Source organism: Schistocerca americana, chromosome 2 (assembly GCF_021461395.2).
Source record: "Schistocerca americana isolate TAMUIC-IGC-003095 chromosome 2, iqSchAmer2.1, whole genome shotgun sequence".
NCBI lineage: Eukaryota > Metazoa > Arthropoda > Insecta > Orthoptera > Acrididae > Schistocerca > Schistocerca americana.
In genome coordinates, this window is record NC_060120.1 from 608,550,157 (window position 1) to 608,573,912 (window position 23,756).

General features: G+C 39.0%; 1 protein-coding gene across 2 annotated transcripts in view; it reads left to right on the forward strand.

Moving 5' to 3' along the window:
* Positions 1-23,756, forward strand: part of LOC124594977 (peroxisome biogenesis factor 1) — a 383,457-nt gene that overhangs the window by 40,527 nt on the left and 319,174 nt on the right. For both annotated transcript variants that reach the window (XM_047133503.1, XM_047133504.1), the window contains 2 exons: positions 12,855-12,969; positions 22,548-23,374. In XM_047133503.1, the coding sequence (XP_046989459.1) occupies positions 12,855-12,969; positions 22,548-23,374 (942 nt within the window). The remainder of the gene's footprint in view (positions 1-12,854; positions 12,970-22,547; positions 23,375-23,756) is intronic.

The window sequence follows — 23,756 nt, forward strand, 5'->3', positions numbered from 1 at the left end:
CATGCAGGCCATGAACGGAAAACTGGACACAGTGTCCACTACAATAAGCCACAATGAGCCAAGGAAGGGGCCGGCAATGTCCAATTATAAGCAGGACCAAGGGATGGCGATGTGAAGTATCACTGAGGCTGGGCCACCTGCTGTCTATGGCAGATAGGGCAGGTGGCAACCAAATCCATGATATCAGAACCCATGCCCTGCCAGTAGTCATGATGGCAAGCCAGCTGCTTGGTAAGAACAGTCCCCCATTGTCCTTCGTGGAGCAACCAGAGGACGCAGTTGTGGAGAACCACCGGAATGACCAATCGAGTGTGGCTGTTGTCGCCCAGTAGCAGAACAATGCCAGGGAAGAGAGGTCCTGGCGACAACCCCAGAATACCTGAGATCCAGATGTGCCAGAGCCTTCCTGTTGCAGGGCCAGCAGTGCTGGATGTGCTGGAGGAGGATATGAAGGATCAAATCTTCTGCAGCGTGGTGTTGGTAGAGGTCCACAACTAGGGGTAGCCACACAATGGTGACATTGACAGTGGAGTCGAGGTGGCAGCAGACTTTGGGATCAGCTTCAAATGCCGGATCCTCTCCCAGTAGAAGCCGGAAAGGAATTCAGCTTTGGCATGATGGGTGGTAGAGTGAAAAACTGTCTCATTAAAATAGGTAGAGAGGAACAGGGTTCAGTGCTGGAGGCAGCAGGCTATGTTGGTGGGACCAGGTGCTACAGCTCAGAGGAGGAGTAGCAGGGGCTTGTGATCCATATAGAGGATAAATGGACACCCATAGACATAATCATGGAACATTTTGGACCCAAAACTAATGGACAATGCTTTTTATGTGGTTTGGCTGTAGTTACACTGAGCAGAATTAAGAGTTTTAGAGACAAATGCAATCGGCCACTCCACTCCATCAGTCACTTGGGAAGAACAGTTCCCACATCATAACTGGAGGCTTTGGCGGTGTGCATGAGTGGCTGGGAGGGATCATAGGTCATCAAGCAGGTAGGCTTGAGGAGCGCCTATCTTAATACGTGGAACACCATGTCTCACCCAGGGGACAAGCGCCACTGGACATTCTTGCAGCGGCGGTGATGGAGAGGCTCCAAAATGACAGCTGCATTGGGAATGAAATGATGATAATAGTTCAGTTGACCTAAGACAGATTTGAGTTGAGTCTTGTTGTGAGGCACAGAGAGCTTCTGGATGGACTTAACAAACTGTGGGACTGGGTGGATTCCAGAAACACGAAGGATATGGCCAAGATATTCCACTTGTCACACAAACAGGTCACCCTTGTCCTTGTTACAATGGAGGCCCATATGATCAAACACTGCAAACAAAGGTCCAGATTGTGGCTGAGGTCTTCGGCAGAGACACCAGCACCCAAGGTATCATCCAGGTAGTTGGTAGCATGCAGAACATCCCACAAAAATTGCTTAAGATACCGCTAGAAAATCGCCGGTACTCTGCCGATACCGAAAGGGAGTCAATTGTATTGAAAAAACCCGATGGGGTATTAATAACGAAAATGTTCCTGGACGCTGGATCCAAAGGAAGTTGGAGGTATGTGTTACAAAGATAAATTTTTGCAAAAATGTTGCCGTTGCCCAGTTTAGACAAAATCTCCTCAACTTTGGGGATAGGGTAAGAGTCCACAACTGACTGGGCATTGACCATGACACTGAAATGGTTGCAGATGTGTAAGGCACCATCTGGATTCTCGACAAAAACTATGGGGTAGCCCAGCAACTGTTGGAGATAGGAGTGAGGACACCAGAGTTCCTGTTGGAGATGGTCTCGGAGTGCAAAGGGAATGGTTCAAGCTTTCTAAAACTTAGGAACAGCTGACAGAAGAAGTGGGACATGTGCCTCAAAGTCCTTGAGGCCAGAAGAGGGTGCAGAAAACACTTCGAGGTACTTGGCAAACAATTTGGAGGGAAAGGAATCTGCCTCCACATGACTGACATGAGGATTGGTATTGTGAATTTGCATCCCCCGAAGTGGTGAAAGGGTCCAAGCCAAGATGGTTAGGAGTGCCAGGTAGATCACCACCAGAATGTGCCCCGTGAGAGCTGTATCCCCGTACTGATTACGAGAAGAGAGGGTGCCCTTGACGGGAATGAGGTTGTTGCTAAAAGTGCGTAGCTGGGTGTGGGAAGGCTAGAGAGGGGGAGAGGTGAGATCCCAGGGCCTTATATGTCGGCCAGTTAATGATGGTGACAGAGGACCCTGTATCGATTTAGAGAGAATCTGGGATGCCGTCAAGCAGGACAGGGAGAGACACTGATTTGTGGCAGGAAGGGAGCACTATGTGGATCAGGAAAACAGATGGCGGAGTATCACTGCCGTCAGAGTTGTCAGAGTCAGAGGTGACAGGAGATGCCCAGTCGACAGACATCGCCTAGGAGCAGCAAACTTTGGACCTGTGGCCAGACTTTCCACATGCCAAACATTTGGCGTGGTGGAAAAATGGCTAGTAAAACATTGACTGCAGGAGGGAAGGGTATTCAAGGGAGGGTTCCTTAAGGTTGAGCAAATCGTTCTGGAGAGCCTCATTTGGGGAGTGCACTAGAACTGTGTCACACACCAAGGAGGAAGTGTACAAACGTTTACACTGGCCATTAGTGTGCTAGAAACAACAGTCCCGAGGGTCCCTGGAGTCAGCTAATCCACTCCCTATAAGACTCGTGAAAAAGATTGTAACAACTAAAAACATGGTAGATGGCCATGGGCACATGAACATAGGACTTCAGGTTTATAGGAAACAAGAGTCCAGATCACCCTCAGAATGCTGCTGTTGGATGAGTAGGTACACAATGGGGCCGGCATTGGCCACAAGAGAAGCACGCCACTAGACGTCAACTGTCAACACATGGACCAAGAAATGTTATTCCATATGCACTAGGTAGAATGACCACAGCTTCACTTTGTGGTCAAACACTACGAAGGCAGGGGGTGGCTGCTGGAACTCCTGGCTGGGGGGCAAGGGCTGTGTCCATGTGCTCTGAAACTTATAGTGGTCAGTGCACCAGATCCGTGAGCTTCTCCAGAAGAGCCTCGTTGACCCACTGCATCGGTTGTAGCAGAAGGATCATTGGATAAGTAAGTTCCGCAGGTACATCTACCAACGCCATGTCAATACAAAACACAGAAGCGTATCTGGAACAGTCACGTGAAATTCTTGCCACACCTCGTTGCCAGTTGAAGTGCCCCAGCTTGGGACACTTTTATAGTTAGTTAGTGATTACACTCACTAAATCAATTTATTGACACAATCAGTTTGTGTTCACAAACATAAGTTCTGTGGTCTGTTTATACCATAATATGCTGTATACATATAGAGGGACAGGTGGGATGGTTACAGACAAGAAACAATTAGTAGAATTTTAATGTTATTTAGATATATTCTTCAGTATGTATGGAGATTGAGACAGCCTTTCTGTTATGGGAGCCCCTGGTTCACAGTGTCAGAATATTAGTAGGAATAGCCCTGTTGCACACATGAAATTATTAGAACAGAAAAAGTTTTAAAGAGACAGAGAAGTTCGCTTACTCCAGCCCATAGAACTTCAGAATGCTATGACAATATGGTAGGAGACCAATTAACCACTACTCTTGCATCATAAACAAAATGGTTTGAATTTCAAATGCAGTTGATGGGGAAAACTATGTGTGAAAGAGAGAATGGGAGTTGCTAGTTAGGCAAGGGATTTCTAGATATTTATTGCAAGTGGCAGCGTAGAATATAGCACTTACGTATTGGCAGTACACAGACGGATAGCAAATCAGACCTTTGACTTCAGGCAAGCATCATCTTTACTCTGACATCTGTTGAGGCCATGTTCTCACAACCTCGTGGAATTAATAGCTAACTCTACAAGACTGCTTCCGAGGTAATGGAGGTCAGAGCATGCTGTTATCTAGCGTGATGACAGACATCTACACCAATGAGCCTGTTGACAAATAACAAACTGGAAACGAATCTGACAAATAAGACAAAACAAGTGAAACAGTTAAGTGAGTGAGGCAAAATGTTGTGTCTCCAGCAGTTTTGTAACATGAGTAGGGTGTTTCCATGGCTAAAAACATGCTCCACATTGCCATCCCTATGAGGTGGCTGCACTGACCTACACCTGCAACATCTTTGTTGGCGGTGAGGACTTTTTAGGATTCTGTACTTCAGTCAGTAAAAATGAAACCCTTACAGGGTCACTGTCATGTCCGTCTGTCTGTGTGACTGTTAGAAACCCTTTTTTCTCAGAACAGGTAGACATATCAAGTTGAAATTTGTCACATGCTAAGGTCTAGAGTCTCTTGGCAGTGAAAAAAAAATTGAAGCTTATAAGTCAGTGCCATCAAAAGATACTGCTAATTATGTCACACACTTTGTTAATCATCAAAACCTGTTTGGTACTTCCTGTTGACCTAGAATCATGAAATTTGACAAGAAGCAAGGTTTTACAGTACAGCTAGAGGAAAAAAATACAAGAATTGTGAATTTGAAATTACATCACATAAAAAATATTTTTTTGTCATTTATTATCCGACTGTCTGCCTGTCCATCTGTCTGTTAAGACCTATTTTTCTCAGGAATAGGTAGACATATCAAGTTGAAATTTATATCACATACTAAGGTGTGCAGTTCCTTTGTGGTGTAATAAACATTAGCTTCGAAGTCAATTCAATCAAATGATAGAGTGATCTGTCACATGTTTTGATAGTCATAAACTCACTCATCAACATTTATAGGTTACTTCTCATTGACCTAGAATCATGAAATTTGGGATGAAGCAATGTTTCACAGCATTAAGTAAAGGAAAAATTAAATTAAAAAAGTGTTAATTTGTAATTATATCATACAAAAAATTATTTCTTTTGCCATTTGTTATCCTCCTCAAATTTAAAATTAAAACATTCTCAAAATACTTGGAATTCCTGGAACAATATCTTGCCAGTATTAATGTCAATAACAGGCAAAAATTGTCCAGATTCTCAATTCCTGGGATGGATGAACTGTCTATGTACATAATGAAGTTTATGCAGAATCCTCAGACACGTGGACCAGTTTTTTTAGTTCTAAGGTTGCCCTCTTTACATGATGCCAACACAAAAACACAGAGATAAATGTCTCCTTCCATGACAGTGTGTGCCATAAAAAAAAATTTGAACAGAAGTGGCTTTTTGTTTTCGTACGGACCTATTGAGAGTTTTAATGAAAGTGAGTTAGGGTAATTGCATAATTATTCTAGATTACTGTCCGACAGCCAGTCCTTCCATAACACATTGGTAGATACAAAACTTGACACACAACTGATTTACAGGGAGAGATTTGCTTTTAAATTTATGTACTTGCTTCATATACATATAAATGTAACTGCTGTTACTCAATTTGTAATTTCATCAGCTGTCAGAACCTGTGATCTAAATTTAGTTGTTTAGATTTATAAAATGCTCTTTCTTTGTATGAGCTGGATACAATGGTTGCTTTGCCCATACCAATTTGAATGTGAATCCCCCTGGAAAAGTTTATGATGTACATTCCACCTCTAATGACCCTGTCTATCTACGAAGTGCAGCTTGAGGAATGGTTGAATGATTACCACATGCAGAGTTTTTGTTGTATGCAGAAGCTAGTTCACAGCCAAAAGTAATAAATAGCAAAGGCTTAAAAATTTGTGTGAGTATTTAGAGCTGACATAAGGAAAGTGAGTTATCATTATCATGAAAGAAATTTTGTTAAATACTTTTTGGGTCATGAGAGTCATACTTGAACCCTTTGATGGACCTATACAGCCTCTTCAGTTATTTCAGAATACGGAAAGAATACAATAAGCAGCACAATATGTAAAGCAAATTGGAATACACAAAGTTCTCCAGAATGGCTACTACGACTGCTTGCTGAAGTTGGCAGTGCCATAAACGACATAGAACAAGCCCGACCTCTAGCAGTATCTCATACAACCATTGTCCAAAATACTGCCATCTAAAATTGCCATGTTAAAATGTTGGCATACACCCCTTGTTGTTAACAGCTTAAGTTCTGAACACAGTGTGGACTAAGAGTTGTTAGAGCTCATTGACAAGTGATATGGTGAAAAAGGGACCATGGCAAATGCTCTCATTATGTTGAAGAGTATTGGTTTCCTGACAGGAAATATTTACAACATAATGGCTTCACTTCATTCTATTGCTGACTTCTAAAAACAGTAATTCCTTGTCTTGAGCACACTGGCAGGAGCACACTGGCAGTGAAAAATGTTCTGTAAGCACTCTGGTTTTTGAGGTTGTTGTGTGACTGACATTTTGTGGAGTGTATTATACAAGTATGTGAGCTGGACAATTGTACAGGTATTTGAGCTGTCACAGGTGCAATGAGCAAAATTCTCTTAATTATTTGTGGCTACTGCAGGAACGCAAACCACACCATCATAGAAACTATATTACCGAATTATGCAAGATTTTTTTTATAGTTCAAATAGCCATGTCTGAAACCGTGAAAACCAACATCGAATGCTTTTGGACCTGACCAACAACTTCCGTAAATTACAGAATTCCTGAACGTAGTACCATTTCCTGTGGAGAGAAATCTCTGGGTCCACATGATGGAGCCTCATCACATTTTATTGTTTGCGTGTCAGCAATCTGTCCTCTCTGGGGAACATGGATGTATTTCCAGAATGAAAATTTCACTCTGCAGCGGAGTTTGTGCTGATATGAACCTTCCTGGCAGATTAAAACTGTGTACTGGACTGAGTCTCGAACTTGGGATCTTTGTCTTACGCAGGCAAGTGCTCTACCAACTGAGCTACCCAAGTACGACTCAAGCCCTGTCCTCACTGCTTTAAGGTCGGAGACGAGGTACTGGTGGAATTAAAGTGGTGAGGACAGGGCGTGAGTCGTGCTTGGGTAGCTCAGTTGGTAGAGCACTTGCCCGCGAAAGGCAAAGGTCCCGAGTTCGAGTCTCAGTCCAGCACACAGTTTTAACCTGCCAGGAAGTTTCATGGATGTATTTGATAAGATATATTATGTGCTAGCAAGTTTGCATGATTCAACAGTCTTTGACTTTTTTTCTTTAGAGGAATGACAAGAGTGTAGGGCACATCATCTTAATTTTCACTGAAGCTGAGCTGACTGTCCATATCAGATGTGCATTTCACAACATGTACTAGAATCCTTCTATGCTTTACAGAGCAGTACTTTTGTGGCTATGAAGACATTAGGCATGTAATAGGGCTCATGGAGCATTTATTGAACATCTGTTAGAAGGTTGTTCAAGTATGCTTTTAAATAAATGTAATATGTGTAACATTATTTAATCTTGATCATGTTGTACTTCCTTCGCTGATTGATATGAATGTTTATCAATGGCCAGTTTCATTCCATACGAACCTTCAGTTGTTTTTGGCAAAATGTTAGAATACATTTATAGTATCTTTTACACTTGACTGTCAACTCTTTAATTCTTTTCCCTAAAAATTTCTTTTATGCATTCATGACATAATTAGCACATCAAGTAATTTTACATTTTATTTTTAAGCTGAGAATGTGTAAATTATTAGGTTGCCGCCTCACGCTTCGTCATAAACTTAGTTTGAAATGATTGCTGTCTTAAAGTCAGTATGCTGATAGATGCCAACCAGGATGTTTATGTCTTTCATTGAATGGCTGTGCCCTACCCAACATGTACCGCTGGCTGTGCTTGTACCAAGCACAGTCAATAAACTGAAACGTTGTTGTTGTTGTATTTCAGCATGTACTTTTCAAATTCATTGGGCAACTGGACATTTCAAACCATGACATCGGTACATTTCAGACACTTTGTGGATAATATTTACACAGACAGTTGATGAATAGTCAATGAACAGTTACATATCATATATTATTAGGATGTTTCAATAGCTTTTAGCCTAGTCAGTGTTGTTGAATGTTAGGTCAACTGAGGATGTTTATATAGAATGAAAACGGTTGTGGATTAATAAAGGCACCTAAAATAACAGCTGTTGTGATTTTCTTAAGATTCATTGTGTGCAGTTATCATTATTAATTCTCTGTACCTTATGGGGCTCTTCACTAACAAAGAATGGCGCTTTAGAATGTTATGTATCATTTCTCAAAGATTGTTGATCTGGCCCTGAAAGCTCTTGTTTGTAAAATTCTCTTCTTTTTATTCTCCGCCTGTTGTAGGCTTACTGATATTTAGATGAGGCAACATGTTTGTCACTATGTCATCTATTTCTCTAATAAAAGCAATTGAGTAATCACATTCTTACAAACCCAGGCTTGCCTTGGTAGGCTTCTATTGATTTGTAGCTCTGTAGAAAGGATAATGAGCTGTGATCAGTAAATGTTTTTATTCATATTCTGACCATCTACTACTTGAATTATTTTTGGTTTCTCTAAACTCATGAGTTGCTGTTGTTCTATTACATTATGATGTTTATTAAGTTTATAGTACATAAACAATATGACCTGACATTGGCCTAATTTCCATTTCTTTTAGCTGTAACAGCTCTACTTGTAGCTTAGTTATAATGCTACTTACTGGAGCATTCAGTAAGTAATGCAGCTTTTTTTTTCTTCTGCCAATTTCTGTTGAAAAAAATGCAAAGATTGTTGTAGGAATAAGTGGTGGTGCTATACGTAGTCTTCAAAATGATGTCAAGCAGAGAGGTGTTATGAAGTTATTTCTCTCTCTCTCTCTCTCTCTCTCTCTCTCTCTCTCTCTCTCTCTCTCTCTCTCTCTCTCCTTCTCCCTCTCCCTCTCGAGCATTGCAGATATTCATAAGCAGTTGCAGAATATCTATGGATACCTGGCAGTGAACAAAAGCATGGTGAGTCTGTCATCATCACAACAAGATCCCGCAAACCTGTCCAATCTCCTCTGCTGGCCTCACACAACTGTGACTCCTGTGATGTTGAAATGTACGCGACACTCAGTCAAACACTTCGCTTTCCAGCTCGCCATCTCTGTTCATAGTGCATTTATCACTATCACTTTGAACTGTAAACAAAACAGCAATCCAAGGAATGGCACCACATCACCTCTCCTGCAAAGAAAAAGTTCAAAGCCATGCTCTGAGAATAGAGTCATGGTCACAGTCTTCTGGGATTCTATAGTCGTTATCCTGTTTGCTGTTCTCCCTCACGGTGCAACAATCAACACCGATGTGTGTTGTGCTAGCCTCAGGAAACTGAATAAATAATAAATGATGTCAGCATGTTTGTCACCAAAAAAACGCAAATGAACTTCTCCTTCTCCATGACAATACAAGGCCTCACAAAAGTCTGTGCATCTGAGAGGAGCTCACAAAACTTCATTGGAATGTTTTTCCTTATCCATCCTACAGTCTGGATCCCACACCTTTTGACTTTCATTTGTTTGGCCCAATGAAGGATTCACTCCATGAGAAGCATACATGGATGGTGCAGATGTTATTGATGCAGCAAGACATTGACTCCAGTGTCAACCAGTAGTGTGGTACCTTGTGAGAATGTGGGCTCACCCGGTAAGGTGGCATAAGGCCATCACATTGAATGGAGATATGTTCAAAAATAAAGTATACAGCCAAATGAGTGAGGAATACTATGATGCACTGGCAACCTGCTTTCAGAAAAAAAAGTATAGCATTACTTATTGAACGTTCCTTGTGTATTTAGGTGAGACTGCAATGTAAACTCTGGATGAAATAATTGATAGTATTGTATAAAACTGATTATTTATGTATTTGAATACTTCTTAGCGCTTTTTGCTCTTATGCATATAGTGTAATATTTTTTCAAGAGTTGACCAGAAACATTACTGTTTGTGGACTGATTTGCCAAGAAATTCCAGTAAAAACTTTTCTGTTCCCAACTTCAAGAAGTCTTTTCACATTTTCTTTTCTAATTTTCAGAAATAAACCTAATTCCACCTTTATTAATTATGTAGAAATTGACTCTAGATTTATACATATAAGCACTTCGAGAATGTTATCTTTTCCACTTTATGTAATGAATGAAATATCGTTCATAATGTATTACAGTGACTTACCATGTTTCCATTGTTGTTAATGTGTTATCTTTGTGTGTTGATTTTATTAGGAGTTCCTCACCTAATACTTAATTTGATACTCTTATAAAATAGATATCAAGATGATAGTTGTCAGTGGCAACACTTTGATCTCATAATATTTTCCTCATTAAAGAAACGCTGAATCCTTTCTACCATGTTTATTTAATCACTGTCCCACCATGTTATTAACAAATGTTAAATATTTTAGTTCAGTAAAACTTTGTGGTAAATAGTCAAGTGTAAGCTTTTTCAAAGTTGATAACAGCAGATGTTTCACTTACCCAATATGTTCATAATGTATGAAATGAACATTAAATCCAGATTAATAACACAGTTTGTTGACAGTCGACAGTCTACTCTTCTTAAACATGGATGGCAAATGTAGCATCATTGTACTTTTTCCATCACATTTCCAGTGGTCCCCAAGACATTAATTTCTCACACAGGCAAAATAGGATTTTTTTTTCTTTCTTGATTTTATTTTCTTGTGTTGTAAAGTTCAGCATCAAGAATTGTGAAATAGGTACAAACACTAGAAATGCTATTCTGTTTTATTTACTAACATGACTTTGCCTTGTGCATAAATACCATGATTTGGCTGCAAGCTGTCGATAAACAAAATACAACAAAGAATCTTAGAAACCAAAGAATAAGCTACTACATGATGTCTGCCAATATTATGAGATGATCTTCACTTTCTTAATGGTTGTGTAAGAAACAGGAAGTACACCTTCAATGAGTTATTGGGGGGCAGCCATACATTCACTAATAGTGATGTATATAATGCTCATTATGATTTCTAACAACAAAAATAATCTATTTTTGACCATATAATGTAACTGGACAGATAAGAAATCCACTCAGCAAGTGGCAGCAGAAGAACACACATATAAAAAAGGTTTCACTTATGTAAGCTTTTGGAGCCAGTGGCTCCTCCTTCCAGCAGAAGAGTTGAATGGGAAGGAAGTGTGGTGAATGGAAAGGAACCTGAGAGGTTTAGGACAAGGGGTACAGTTCGGAAAAGTCGCCCAGAACCCATGGTCAGGGGAGACTTACCAGACGGTACAAGAAGGAAAGACTGATTGTTGGGGACTGCACCGGATGAGATTTGAAAAGGTGGAAGACAGGGTAATATCCAAGACAGAGATTACTGCTAAAACATTGTGTATGAGTGACTAAGAGTGAAAAGCTAAGTGCAATATATGTAATAGACATGGGATGGGGCTGGTGAAAAATAGACAGGTCAGAAAATGAAAGATGCAGATAAAAAATGGAGTTGTTGGGGACTGCACCGGATGAGATTTGAAAAGGTGGAAGACAGGGTAATATCCAAGACAGAGATTACTGCTAAAACATTGTGTATGAGTGACTAAGAGTGAAAAGCTAAGTGCAATATATGTAATAGACATGGGATGGGGCTGGTGAAAAATAGACAGGTCAGAAAATGAAAGATGCAGATAAAAAATGGAGTGAAGAAAGGAGTCGTTACTGTGAAGAAATGCTGAGACAGAAGAAATTAATGTAAACTAAGAACAGGTGGGTGGCAAGAACCAAGGACTTGCTGTAGTGCTAGTTCCCACCTGTGGAATTCTAAGAAACTGGTGCCTGGAGAAAGAATCCAGATGGTGTGTGAAGTGAAACAGGCACCGAGGTCATGACTGTCATGTCGTAGAGCATGCTGTGCAACATTTTATTGTGTGTTGCTGATATATACTCTCTGCCTTTGTCTATTCATCTGAACTGATAACTTCTTGGTAGTCATTTAAAGGGCTGAACAGTGTTTACATAACAGCTGGCATATGACATGTTGTTTCACAGGTGTCTATCCCTTTGATAGTATATGTTTTGCCAGTTACAGGGCAGGTATAGGTAGTGGTAGGCAGGTGCATAGGGCAAGTCTTGCAGTGGGGCGGTCATAGGTTTAGGAACCATAGGGTAGGGAGATGGGTGCAGAAGGAGCATATTGTCTAACAAGGATAACTGGGGAGATTGGGGGGATGATGAAAAGCTGTTCAAGGTGTGGTGGGCAGAATCTCGGACATAATAGGTCTCATTTCAGGTCACGGTTTTAAGATGTCATGGCCTTGTCGAAGTAGCTGATTAATACATTCAAGACTAGTGGCAAGTGGTGTGCTCTGAATTGTCTTCTTGAGGGATCAGCAGTATCAGCTTTGCTGAAAAGCAGATTTCCCGGGCCATCGCATCCAATCCTGTTTCATACGATGCGCTTACCTTTTTACCCTTATTAACTTGTGCATGATGTTTTAGTCACTATCTCTGTCTTGCATGTTACCCTGCCATCCAACTTTAAGCTCTCAGGTTTTCACCTCTCATCCATTGCAGTCCTCAACAATCAGTCTTTTCTTTTCATGCCATCCAGTAAATCTCCTCTGATCTGCAATTCTGGGTGGCTTCTCCAAACTCTACACCTTCTCCTAAACCTATCCTGTTCCTTTCCTTTTACCACTCTTTCCACTTCAACCTTTCTGCTGCAAGAAGGAGCCACTGCCTCCGTAAGTTTGCATCAGTCAAACCTTTTTTGTACATATGTTCTCCTGGTGCCTCTTTCTGAGTAGATTTCTTATCTATCCAGTTTCATTATGATTTCTGTTGACCATTGCATCATTTATTTCCATAGGCCAAAAGCCATTTCTGTAATAGGTTCATGAGGTAACAACCTGTACCGATGCTGTTTGTCAATATTTTCTAATCATATTTTATTTTCTCCATGTGTATTTTTTTATGTAGCTATGTATTATTGAATTTTGTGTGAAACCAAAGTAATTTACTCCATTGCACTATCTTTTTTCCAGGAGTCTAACAGTGTTAAACTGCAGTCTACACTTCTAAACCAAATTCGTATTGTATTTCAAAATGAACTTTTTGTGGCATGGGTGTCAAAAAATGTTCACATCTCCCTTCGAATTGGTGAGAGACAAAATTATTATATTATTTTTATTTGATTTTTTAAATAGGTACAGTATCATTATTGTTATATAGTAAAAGCATATGATCAATTTGAAGACTTATAATGTGTGCTAGAAATAGAAATATATGAGCCAAAAATACTCAACTGTGAAACCAAGACACTTAAATAAAAATCCATTAGAATTATACTTCCAGTATAATAAATATACTGATGACAGCAACATCTGATTATGCTAATTAATGTAGAAAAAGGAAACATTACTTGCAGTGGTGTAAGGTGAGTACACACACTGACCAATTACCTATTGCGTCCATGCTACAGATGGTCTCTCAATTGGAAGAAATAATTTTTTCAAGAAATTGTTGCAATTCTTACTGATTGTTTGTATGTTAGTGTCTGTTTAGTAAGAAGAAATAATGATTAGCACATTTTGTTGGAATATGAAATAATTGTGATATCCCGTAATAAAAATTTGGTGTTCATGCTGTAATTGTGGATTTTCTGATACAGAAAATGCACACTAAGTGTATAGTCTAGTGAAACTTTAATTATACTGGCATTGTATTTTGCTTTTCAAACATTTCACGATTGAAACTATCTGAAAAGTGAGGTTCAAATTCAGACTCCAATAAATTAAGCTGAACATTTGATTAATTTCAGAGTTGAGGCTCAGTATGTCTCAAAGAAAATATAATTACATCACTGGCAGATATCTCTGACTAGTTGCTCAATTTCCTTGCTAGTACACATTTGTGTATACAATTTCTATTCTATTGTTTACACACTTTTCCATGGAAGAATGCGATTTTAGTGGCCACAATAGAACATACTCATTGAGCTTGCATAGTGCTCACTCCAATGTGCAGTCATTAATGGCTCATTTTGACAAGTTTTTTGATCTGTTCTGAAGTTCCAAGTAATTCTTGCGGCAGACAGTTAAAAACCAAGCACCTCCTCATACTCTGTTCATCTCGTGGATGATTCACTTAGAATGGTTATTCACATACTGTAACTCATCATGTGGGCATTGTGTGCACTTGTGTTCATTCTGATCTAAAATCAGAGATACTAAGTACAGTGGATGTCAATGTTGAACGAGAAGAATAATTCTTGTTTCTCAAAATAAATGTATATAATCAGAAATTTTTAAATGGAGTAATCCATAAACTAATTACTTTTGAATACATTATTGGAGTAGCAGTGATCAATGAGTTACAAGTATTTACTATTAAAAACAGTCTTGATCTCGATTTATTTATTAAGGTGACCGTTTTCGACCACTACTGTGGTCATCTTCAGACCATTGAGAGAATGACTAGTGAGTCTCCAGCAGAAAGAGGTTCCTACTCAGTGGTCTGAAGATGACCACAGTAGTGGTCGAAACCAGTTACCTTAATATATAAATCTTGATCAAGACTGTTTTTAATAGTAAATAATCCATAAACTGCCTGAAATCTGTGTTCTGTCATCTTTTGAGTCAACCTTGTCCTTACTAGTGTCACAATATGAGCAGGTAATTGTGGATGAAGAGAGTGAAATTTAGTTCACAAAGCTGTGATCTCTGACAGCAGTAACAATAGATGAGTCTATCTGAACTTGGATGACCTATATCGGCTTGTCATTCAGTATTGCTGCAACTCCCTACCAGCCTTCGTCAATAGTGTAGGCTGGGGATTGGTGGTGTGCCAGTCTTTCAGAAACCCATGACCAGATCTACATCTGCATCTACATGGAATTCTATAAATCACATTTAAGTGCCTGGCAGAGGGTTCATCGAACCACCTTCACAATGCTCTGTTATTCCAATCTTGTATAGTGCGTGGAAAGAATGAACACCTATATGTTTCCGTACAAGCTCTGATTTCCCTTATTTTATTGTGGTAATTGTTTCTCCCTATGTAAGTTGATGTCAACAAAATATTTTTGCATTCAGAGGAGAAAGTTGGTGATTGGAATTTTGTGAGAAGATTCCATCGCAACGAAAAACGCCTTTCTTTTAATGATGTCCAGCCCAAATCCTGTATCATTTCAGTGACACTCTCTCTCATCTTTTGCAATAATACAAAAGATGTTGCCCTTCTTTGAACTTTTTCAATGTACTCTGTCAGTCCTATCTGGTAAGGATCCTACATCCCATAGCAGTATTCTAAAAGAGGACAGACAAGCGTAGTGTAGGCAGTCTCCTTAGTAGATCTGTTACATTTTCTAAGTGTCCTGCCAATAATACACTGTCTTTGGTTATCCTTACCCACAACATTTGCTGTGTGTTCCTTCCTCTTTAAGTCCTTTACATCTCAGAAATGTAACATGTTGCTCAAATTACTAGCTATGTGAGCAATGGATGATCATGGCACCCCATAACATCATGGCAGATGCTGGACCCATATAACAATGGCAAGTTCAGTTTGGCAATGTGCGCTCTTTGCAGCCTCCACACACAGGTACGTCCATTGTGATGCTATATGCAGACCTGAGACATTTGGGTTCAGGAGTCCTCTTTGGTTCAAGTCTTGTGGAGCTGCTGAGATCCTGCGTAGAGTTGAGTATAGCTCTCTTTAACCCATCGATTACATATTCACATGACAGCTGTGCGATCCCAACCAACTGCTGAGTAGCAATATCTTAGATCGATAAATTGCTGTCTCAATAGGCCACATTCGTGCTACTATTGAACTCTGGCACATGATAATAGACATTCCCCTTATTACATGAGATGTAACACAATTGGCTCACAAATAACTGCCATTCAAACACAAGTTCTGAATGTAAAACCTGCAGTGTAATGTTCCCTTGTTCACACAATGTAGATGGCGTTATTCTTACCTACTTTATGTGGTTACACTGAACTGCTGATCTTATGCACATTAGAGTGCATAGTACATTTCATGACAGTTTGACATTTGTTGATTGCTGTCTTCATAGTGTTATAGTAGCAAGCCCTAGACATTATGAAATATGTAGGAAGCTGCAGAACAAATCAAAGCAAAATATGTACACTGCCAAAATTAGACACACTCACTATATGCAGCAAGTTGAATGCTATTCTAATGTGGAAGAAACTGTGCATATTTGACATATATAATGCAAAACTCAATGCTGTTTTTAAAGCCTTGACACATGAATTAAATGATTTTTTTTCTTCTCAACAACAGTTGGCTCTCAAGTTGTGATAAATTACCAACCACAAGCTAGGATCACTGCGATGGGTGTATCTTTCGTAAACATGTTTCTACTCGTGCTCTGTGAAAAGCATATACTCTGTTCTGAGGCAGTAGGTAATAATGGGAGTCAGTGTAGGTATAATCTGTACTGCTACTACCATTATTGTTCCAGTTTTTTTTACATCTTCAGTTTCTAATGCATGATGCCTGTCACACTGAGTGGAATTAATCAATACCCAAGAATGATAATTCAAAATCACCAGGTGATGATAGGCTGAGAAATACGTTTATCACAGTAGATAAAGCCTTGGAGTACATTTTTGTCACCGGCTGTTAGACTATTTTAAAATGTAAAACACCCGTGATAAATATCAATCAGGCTTCTGTAAACACCATAATACAACAACTGCATTACTCAAAATGTCGGATGATGTCAAACATGCTGTGAACAAGAATTTCGGATTGGGGTTCATCTTGTGCAAAAATTAAAAGTTTTTATAATATTTATAACTACAATATTTTTGCACATTTTAGAACAAAGGAAAAAAAAACCACTGATGATGGTGACACTGTGACTAAAATAAATAAAAACAAGTGTTTTGCATCAAGGCAGACTCACAATGCCTTATTGTTGTTTCTTATGGAAACATGGGCAAGTGGAAGAGTTTCAAAATAAACTGATTGTATGCCATAAACAGATGTGAAACAATGACTACTTACATTTGTGACCACCTGTCAAAAGCCTGAATAACCACCTTTTGCACCACAGACTGCTTTGAGACATGCAGGAAGAGACAGGGATGTGGACCCATGTCACCTCCAGTGTCATGGCCGTCTGTGCTTGGTTGAGGATTTAGGATGCAAACAGTCCACTCAAGGTGGTCCCCAGATTCTCAATCCAATTTATTTCTGGGAGATTTGGGGGGGGGGGGGGGGGGGGAGGGCAGGAGAGTACAATAAACTCATCCTGGTGCTCTTCAAACCATGCATGTACACTGTGAGCTATGTGACATGTTGCATTTTCCTGACAGTAGATGCCATCGTGCCGAGGAAGAACAAACTGCATGTAGGTGTTGACATGGTGCCCAAGGGTATATGCGTACTTGTGTTGATCCATTTGGTTGTCCGGAATGATAAGATCCCCAGGGAATGCCACAAAAACATTCTCCTCTGGACCCTTCTGAAGATTGTTGGAGGGTGTTTGCTTTCAGACGTCTGATGCCGACGGAGCATAAAATGTGATTAATCTGAAAAGGCCACTTATTTGCCACTCTGTGGAAATTCAGTTATGGTACTGGTGTTCAAATTTCAGCCTTTGTTGCTAGCGAACAGCAGTGATCTTGGGTGCATTAATCATATGCCTGCTGTAGAGGCAGTAATGTTCTCTGAGTGGTCATTGAGGAGACACTGTTTGTAGCCCCTTGGTTCATTTGGGCAATTGGTTGCTGAACAGTTGCATGTCTATTTGCCCATAAACATCTCTGCAGCCGTCATTTACTCCTGTGATCTCTGGCCTGTGGGGCACCCCATTTGCCTCAGCACCGGTTTTGGATAGTGCTATTTTGTCATGCATGGTTTACTTTAACCATAGTGGCGCATGAAAGTTTACAAACTTAGCTGTTTCAGAAATACTTTCACCCTTTGCCTAAAAGCCAATGGTCATGCTGTTTTGGATGTCAGGCAAATCACTCTGTTTCCACATTATGACAATGACTGCACTATTTTCCCTGTCATGTGAACACACTTATAAACACTCCACTGCTAGTGCTGCCACCTGCTGTCTGTGAGTGGTTTATTGCTAGTTAATGTTGAACATGGGTAGTGGTCACATTAATGTGACTGGATGCGTATTTGTCACTTTTCTCCTGATGAGTCAACTTCGTATACATATTTGATTCCTTCTGGAGTGTAGAGACTTGGTGTGCAATGACTTCTACAAGTGGTTGTAGAGCCATTCTTCTAGTTGTCAGGATGGTGCTGGGCTCTCCCACTTGGGGGTTGTGAATTTGATTTATTGGTGAGAACCATCAGAGACTTTTGGAAGAGTAATGTGGCTGCAGCAAGACAAACTCTTTATTGCACCAAGAAGCTTAAGGCAGCTGTGGTACATGCCCTCATCTGCAGCCCGGCATCAACCCACAGTTTCTGTGTATTGATACAGTAGAGGTAGTGCCCTTGAACTTACACACGTCACTGGTCCCCAGCATGTTGACTTGCTCCTGATTAGTTGTAGCATTCCTGCTGGCCATAATGATTGCGTTAAGCCCAGCTGGTGTGGTCGACTTGGCAATATGCGAGGCCAACTGGCTGCCAGTATGGGGCAGTGGAGGCATCCGGATAAGAACCCCAGACTTACATCTGGCTGAATTTTCAATGGCAGGGAGGGCCTTGGAAGTCAACCCTCAGCCCTTCTGACAGCAGCTGCACTTTCTTATCAGTTGGTCTTGTCAGGGTGATGGCAGAGCAACACTGACCTTGTGGCAGAGGCCATCATGATGACAGTTGATAAATCAGTGACTTCTGATCCAACTGAAGATCAGCCCGGCCAGACAGACAGTATTTATACATCCCAGAGCAGGACTGTTCTGGTGTTACAGCTGCTAAAATTGTGTAAACTGCATGCCAAAGTGTTTTGTGGTTTTAGTAATCACCTCAAAAGGCAGATGGTGACACTTGGTGAGAGCTATGGGATAACTCTGGGTCAATATATAGCTGCAAGGGGGTTTTAGTAATCACCTCAAAAGGCAGATGGTGACACTTGGTGAGAGCTATGGGATAACTCTGGGTCAATATATAGCTGCAAGGGGGCCTGCTTTATGGCACTGAGCCCATTTGCCTAGACTTGGGTCTTTACAGTACTGCTGCCATACACTACTTATATGAAAAATAGCTAACACATTGTTAGTAAGACTGATGTTTATGAAATACTGTGCATTCATTATGATATCTATAATCATAATTATTATTATTATTATTATTATTATTATTATGTACTAATCTTGCAGTGAACATATTGCAGAGATTATTATATCTTTAGTTGTTGTTGTTGTTATCATCAATATGTATTGCTCATCTACTGTTCATATTCTAGTGTTAACTCACTAAAGATGTCTTCTTAGATGTATAAGAGGGATTGTAGCCCCTAGTCTTGTTGGGTAAAATAAATGCACAAACAAAAAACAAAACAAAAAAGTTGTCAGTGCTGCAGTATCATTGGCGACCAAAAAGAAGAGGCTATCAGTTTCAACATCATAAAAGAAAAATACTATATAATCTACCTCCAGAGAAAGAAACAAGAATCCAAAGACAAGAAGAGTATAACAAATGAATGAAATCTGAATCACTTGTAAACTGCGTAAAAAATGATGCTTCTAACAAAATTGTGTAAAAATCACTATTTCTTACCTTGAATTGCATGAACTGTATGATTCTAAATCATTGAAGAGTAAGATGACGACCTTTGAAAATAGTGAAACAAATAATTTGTCAGGACACTGTGAACCAAAGGTCAGAACTAGGGTTGACAGTACTTGTCAGTTATTAAAACCAGATAGCATATGGTACACTGACACAAATGTAGAAACAAACTGCCATCACACACCAAGCATGTAACTTTTAACAGATGTGTTAATAACTTTCTAAAATTAATGTATTTGTAAATTACAGTGAATGATATACTGTTAATCATTCTGTGAGATGTTTGAGCTTTGTTGCTTTATCATCTTAAGATCAGCATACTATTGTGATCAGGTGACAGAAATTTTACCAGTCTTCAGGTCTTGCTTTGGAGTTCTCTGAAAAATATGGTGTGCATCATGGAAAAGTAATCCAAGATGGGCCATTTAATTTACACAAAATTGTGAAATACCCGAGCAAGATGAGACATTGGTAAAGGCAAGGCCACTCCCAGCACGGGGTGGGACAGAGCAGCTGCCACCCTCTTTTCCACTCTTTCCTCCCTTAGGAAAAAATATGATCTTCGCAATCCTAACTTTGAATCATGACTCACCATGTAGACAGATGTCTCGGTCCAATACCAATTTGAAGTCAGAACATGTAATGCATATTCACTGGTTACAAGAGCATTCAGAACCATTTGTTGTTATTCTCGTATGGCAGATGGCTTTAGGTCCTAAACAGCTTTGTACCTCAACTTGTTCATATTTTTCGTCATGTTAACAGTGTGTCAAAAACTGCTGAAATGTAAATATAGAAAGTTTGCACATGAAACTAAATGTTACCATTCCGACAACTTAAAATGTGTACAAATCTCATACCAATTATACACTCTCAGTTAAGAAAATTATAGGTAGTAAGTCTCTTGTTATGAAGTGGTTTTTTAGTATGCTTGGTTTTGACTTTTATTGTATAAGAAATTGTGATTCGTTCCCCCACAAATGTAATATGAGATCCCCTCTGCCCCAAGCACAGATCCTGGGAAAGACAAAGGTGGGACTGGTGGGTGGCTGCTAGATTGGGCAGCACACACGTAGAAGTGATTAAATACAGCAGCATGTTTTTAAGTTTAAAATTGTACGTCTGCTTCACGTGGGCTGTAAAAGATGTAAAATACCTGAAGAATGTTCCATAATGAAAGTTCTGTCTCATTTCATGAAAATGCCATGACTTTCAGTTTTTATTGTAAAACAGACAGTACAAAAGATTCAGAAATTATTGTGAAAAAAGGGGTTGTGTGGGTGGGAACATGTTAAGAAAAACAGGAATGTGGCTGGAAATATATCCAAAAAGTCTGATTAAAGTAATTGAAAGTGACTGTACTTACTGGGCGAAAGGAAGCAGTACTGTCTTTGATATAGAAACTGGTAACCAGAAATATGCCACCACTGTACTAAATGTTCACCAGCCCACAGGCTATGTCAACTAAGTTGAGCAGGCTGTTTGAAAATTTCTGTGTGATGGATTTCTTAGAAAATATTGCTGTTAGATAAAACTTGAACATAGACAGGGTAACAGTGTAAACAAGTGTCATATGTACAGTAGCTTATCACCATGACAAATAAGTAATCAATCTTTGACATGATTGCTTGTAACATCATTAAGAAATAATGATCAAACATACTTGAATCAAATTTTTTATATAATGGAAGCTCTTACATTGTTATAGCAATCAAAGCATTTAGCTATAAATGGGGGAAAATGTCAAATAAATGGAAGCATCTTAAACAAAATTCTGCTGGTCAGTAAGGGCAGAGTTCAGTGTGCACTGTTTGTGGAGTAAAGCAGAATGGAAGGAATATACGCAGTGAATGCCATAGCAAAATTCTGAAAAAGTGTCTCCTACAAGTCTATGAAGAGATAAATGTGAGCAATTGAGGATAAGACAATGAAATTTGAAGATGCTGTTTCTGCCTCTGCATAGGAAAAACTGACAGTGTAATTCTGCTTCGCATTTAAATAATGTCATATATAAAATTTCACATGTTACAAACAGCCTTTTTGGAGTTGCTCTGTATTACGACGTGAAGTAAACATTGAATTAAAACTCTCGTTTATGGGTTTTAGGTGAAAGGAATGCACTTCATTATAATTTTTTTCAAAATTTCAGTCTTATCATTTGATATTTGTATATTCCAAACCTATTGTAAATGTTAATTTTACAAATTAATGCTGCATTTGTTAAGAACAGTGACAGAATGCTGGGAATTGAAGATGAATGTTCTACTGCAGATAAAAAAGGTGAATAATAAAATATGTGAAGATTAATGTGTCACTTACAAAATATCAGTTAGATTTATGTAGCACATTTGAATTTAGAGTCCAGTGAATTCAGTTGTAACATGCATAAGAGACTACATTCAATCCTCTTCATATGAATATAATTTGGAAGTAAGTCAAGAAAAACTCTGATAAAAAAAGTGAACTAAATAAGGCAGTGTACACAGGATAATCCAGTTTGGGTGTAATGCTTTTAATTGTTTGAGACTCATGATAGTATATAATTTCTTGTAATATGGATCCACAGCCCCTATAAATTGTTTAAATGAGATCACATTTACTTTTAGCTGTAACTTTTTTATTGCTGTTTTGTAAATTTGGGTTTTGTGCCATTTTCAAGTATCCACAAAGATGCAAAGATTACAACAACGTAAAGACCCAATGTCTGTGGCGTAACATATGAATATATTATGGAATAATATGACATCAGATCTTTATGTTGTATTATGTCTTTGTGGATGCTAGAAAATGGCACAAAACCGAAAACTGCAGTAGCACACTAAAATGTTACAGTTAAAACAAACATAGCATCATTTAAATATTAAAAAATGAAAGTACATTATTACATTAAATTCGAAAATAATGAAAATAGTGACACTGTAAATGTATTTAATGAAAATAAAATAGCTTTGCAATCATATTACAGTAAAAGAAGAATACAACTTTCTTTTATGTTTCAGATTCTCTGGAACCTTCTTATGAAGTTGGTTATGTGGAAAATTTCACTGAAGTGATTGTTAATGACATTCCAAGCCAGTCTCTCTCTTCACAAGTGCAGGAGACACAACCATCTTTAGGATCAAGTAGTGGTATTTCTTCTGTACCAGAAGTTGAAGACAATAGTGAAAGTGGAACAGCACATTTCAGACCAGCATCTACTCTTTGGAACTCTGTCAGAAAACTGGGGTCATTTCTCCAGGCATCTGCAGCCGAAGAGGAAGTGATTGATGTGACTCCAAAGAATTACATTAACAATTCGAAAATACAGAAATCTATTGTGTATAAAGATGATCAAACGTACTTGTATAGACTTCAGTTACTTCAGTGTAGTGTAGACTTGGTAGAAACTAATTACCAGGATGAACTGTTTTTCCAGCCATACAATGTATTTGTATATGAAACAGACTTTCCAAGAACAGATTCAGTGCATCCAGAAACTGTAATATGCAAGCTGTCAGTTGTACCATTCCAACAAAAGGTGGTGAAAGAATACGCTAACCTGTCTTTACCTGTAGAGGAAAACAAGGGAGGTACTAAAATAACATCAAGAAACTGTCTCTTTGTGAGGCTTGTGTGTTTGGAGTGTGTTGTGCGAAATGCTTCTGAGAGCATAAGGACTCGTGTAATAAAAACAGCTTTGAAGACCATTCACAGGCCTTTATTTGTCAGTGAAATTGTCATGCATACTTTAAATGTTTTGCCCGGGTCAAGGACTACACTAGAAATGTTGCCTGTGGACAATAGTTCACATGTTACTGAAATTCACTTATCTGCTATTGACAGTGTGGTAAGTAGTGGGCTTTCCTTTTTATTACATTGATGTCTCAGCAGGGTCACAACTTTTGTCCTTAAAAAGCTATTTATTTTATGTATTTTTTCCAGAACAGCTATTTAAGTACAAAAATAAGCATCTGAATAAAAAATTAATCATCCCTGTATGCTTGCACAGATGAATTGTTAAGCCTTTACAATAGCACAATGATTGAGTCACACACTCAATTGCACATACACTGCCTGTATTAGTGATTTGTTACATATTTATGTTTCAAGCAGACATTGTATGTAAATGTGGGTAAATCTAAGGGTGCAAAAGGAGTGGCAAAAAGAGACAGTCATTTTTTGTCTTACCTATGGCCAAATGGTCTGTGAAGTTGCTGAATTTGTTGGTG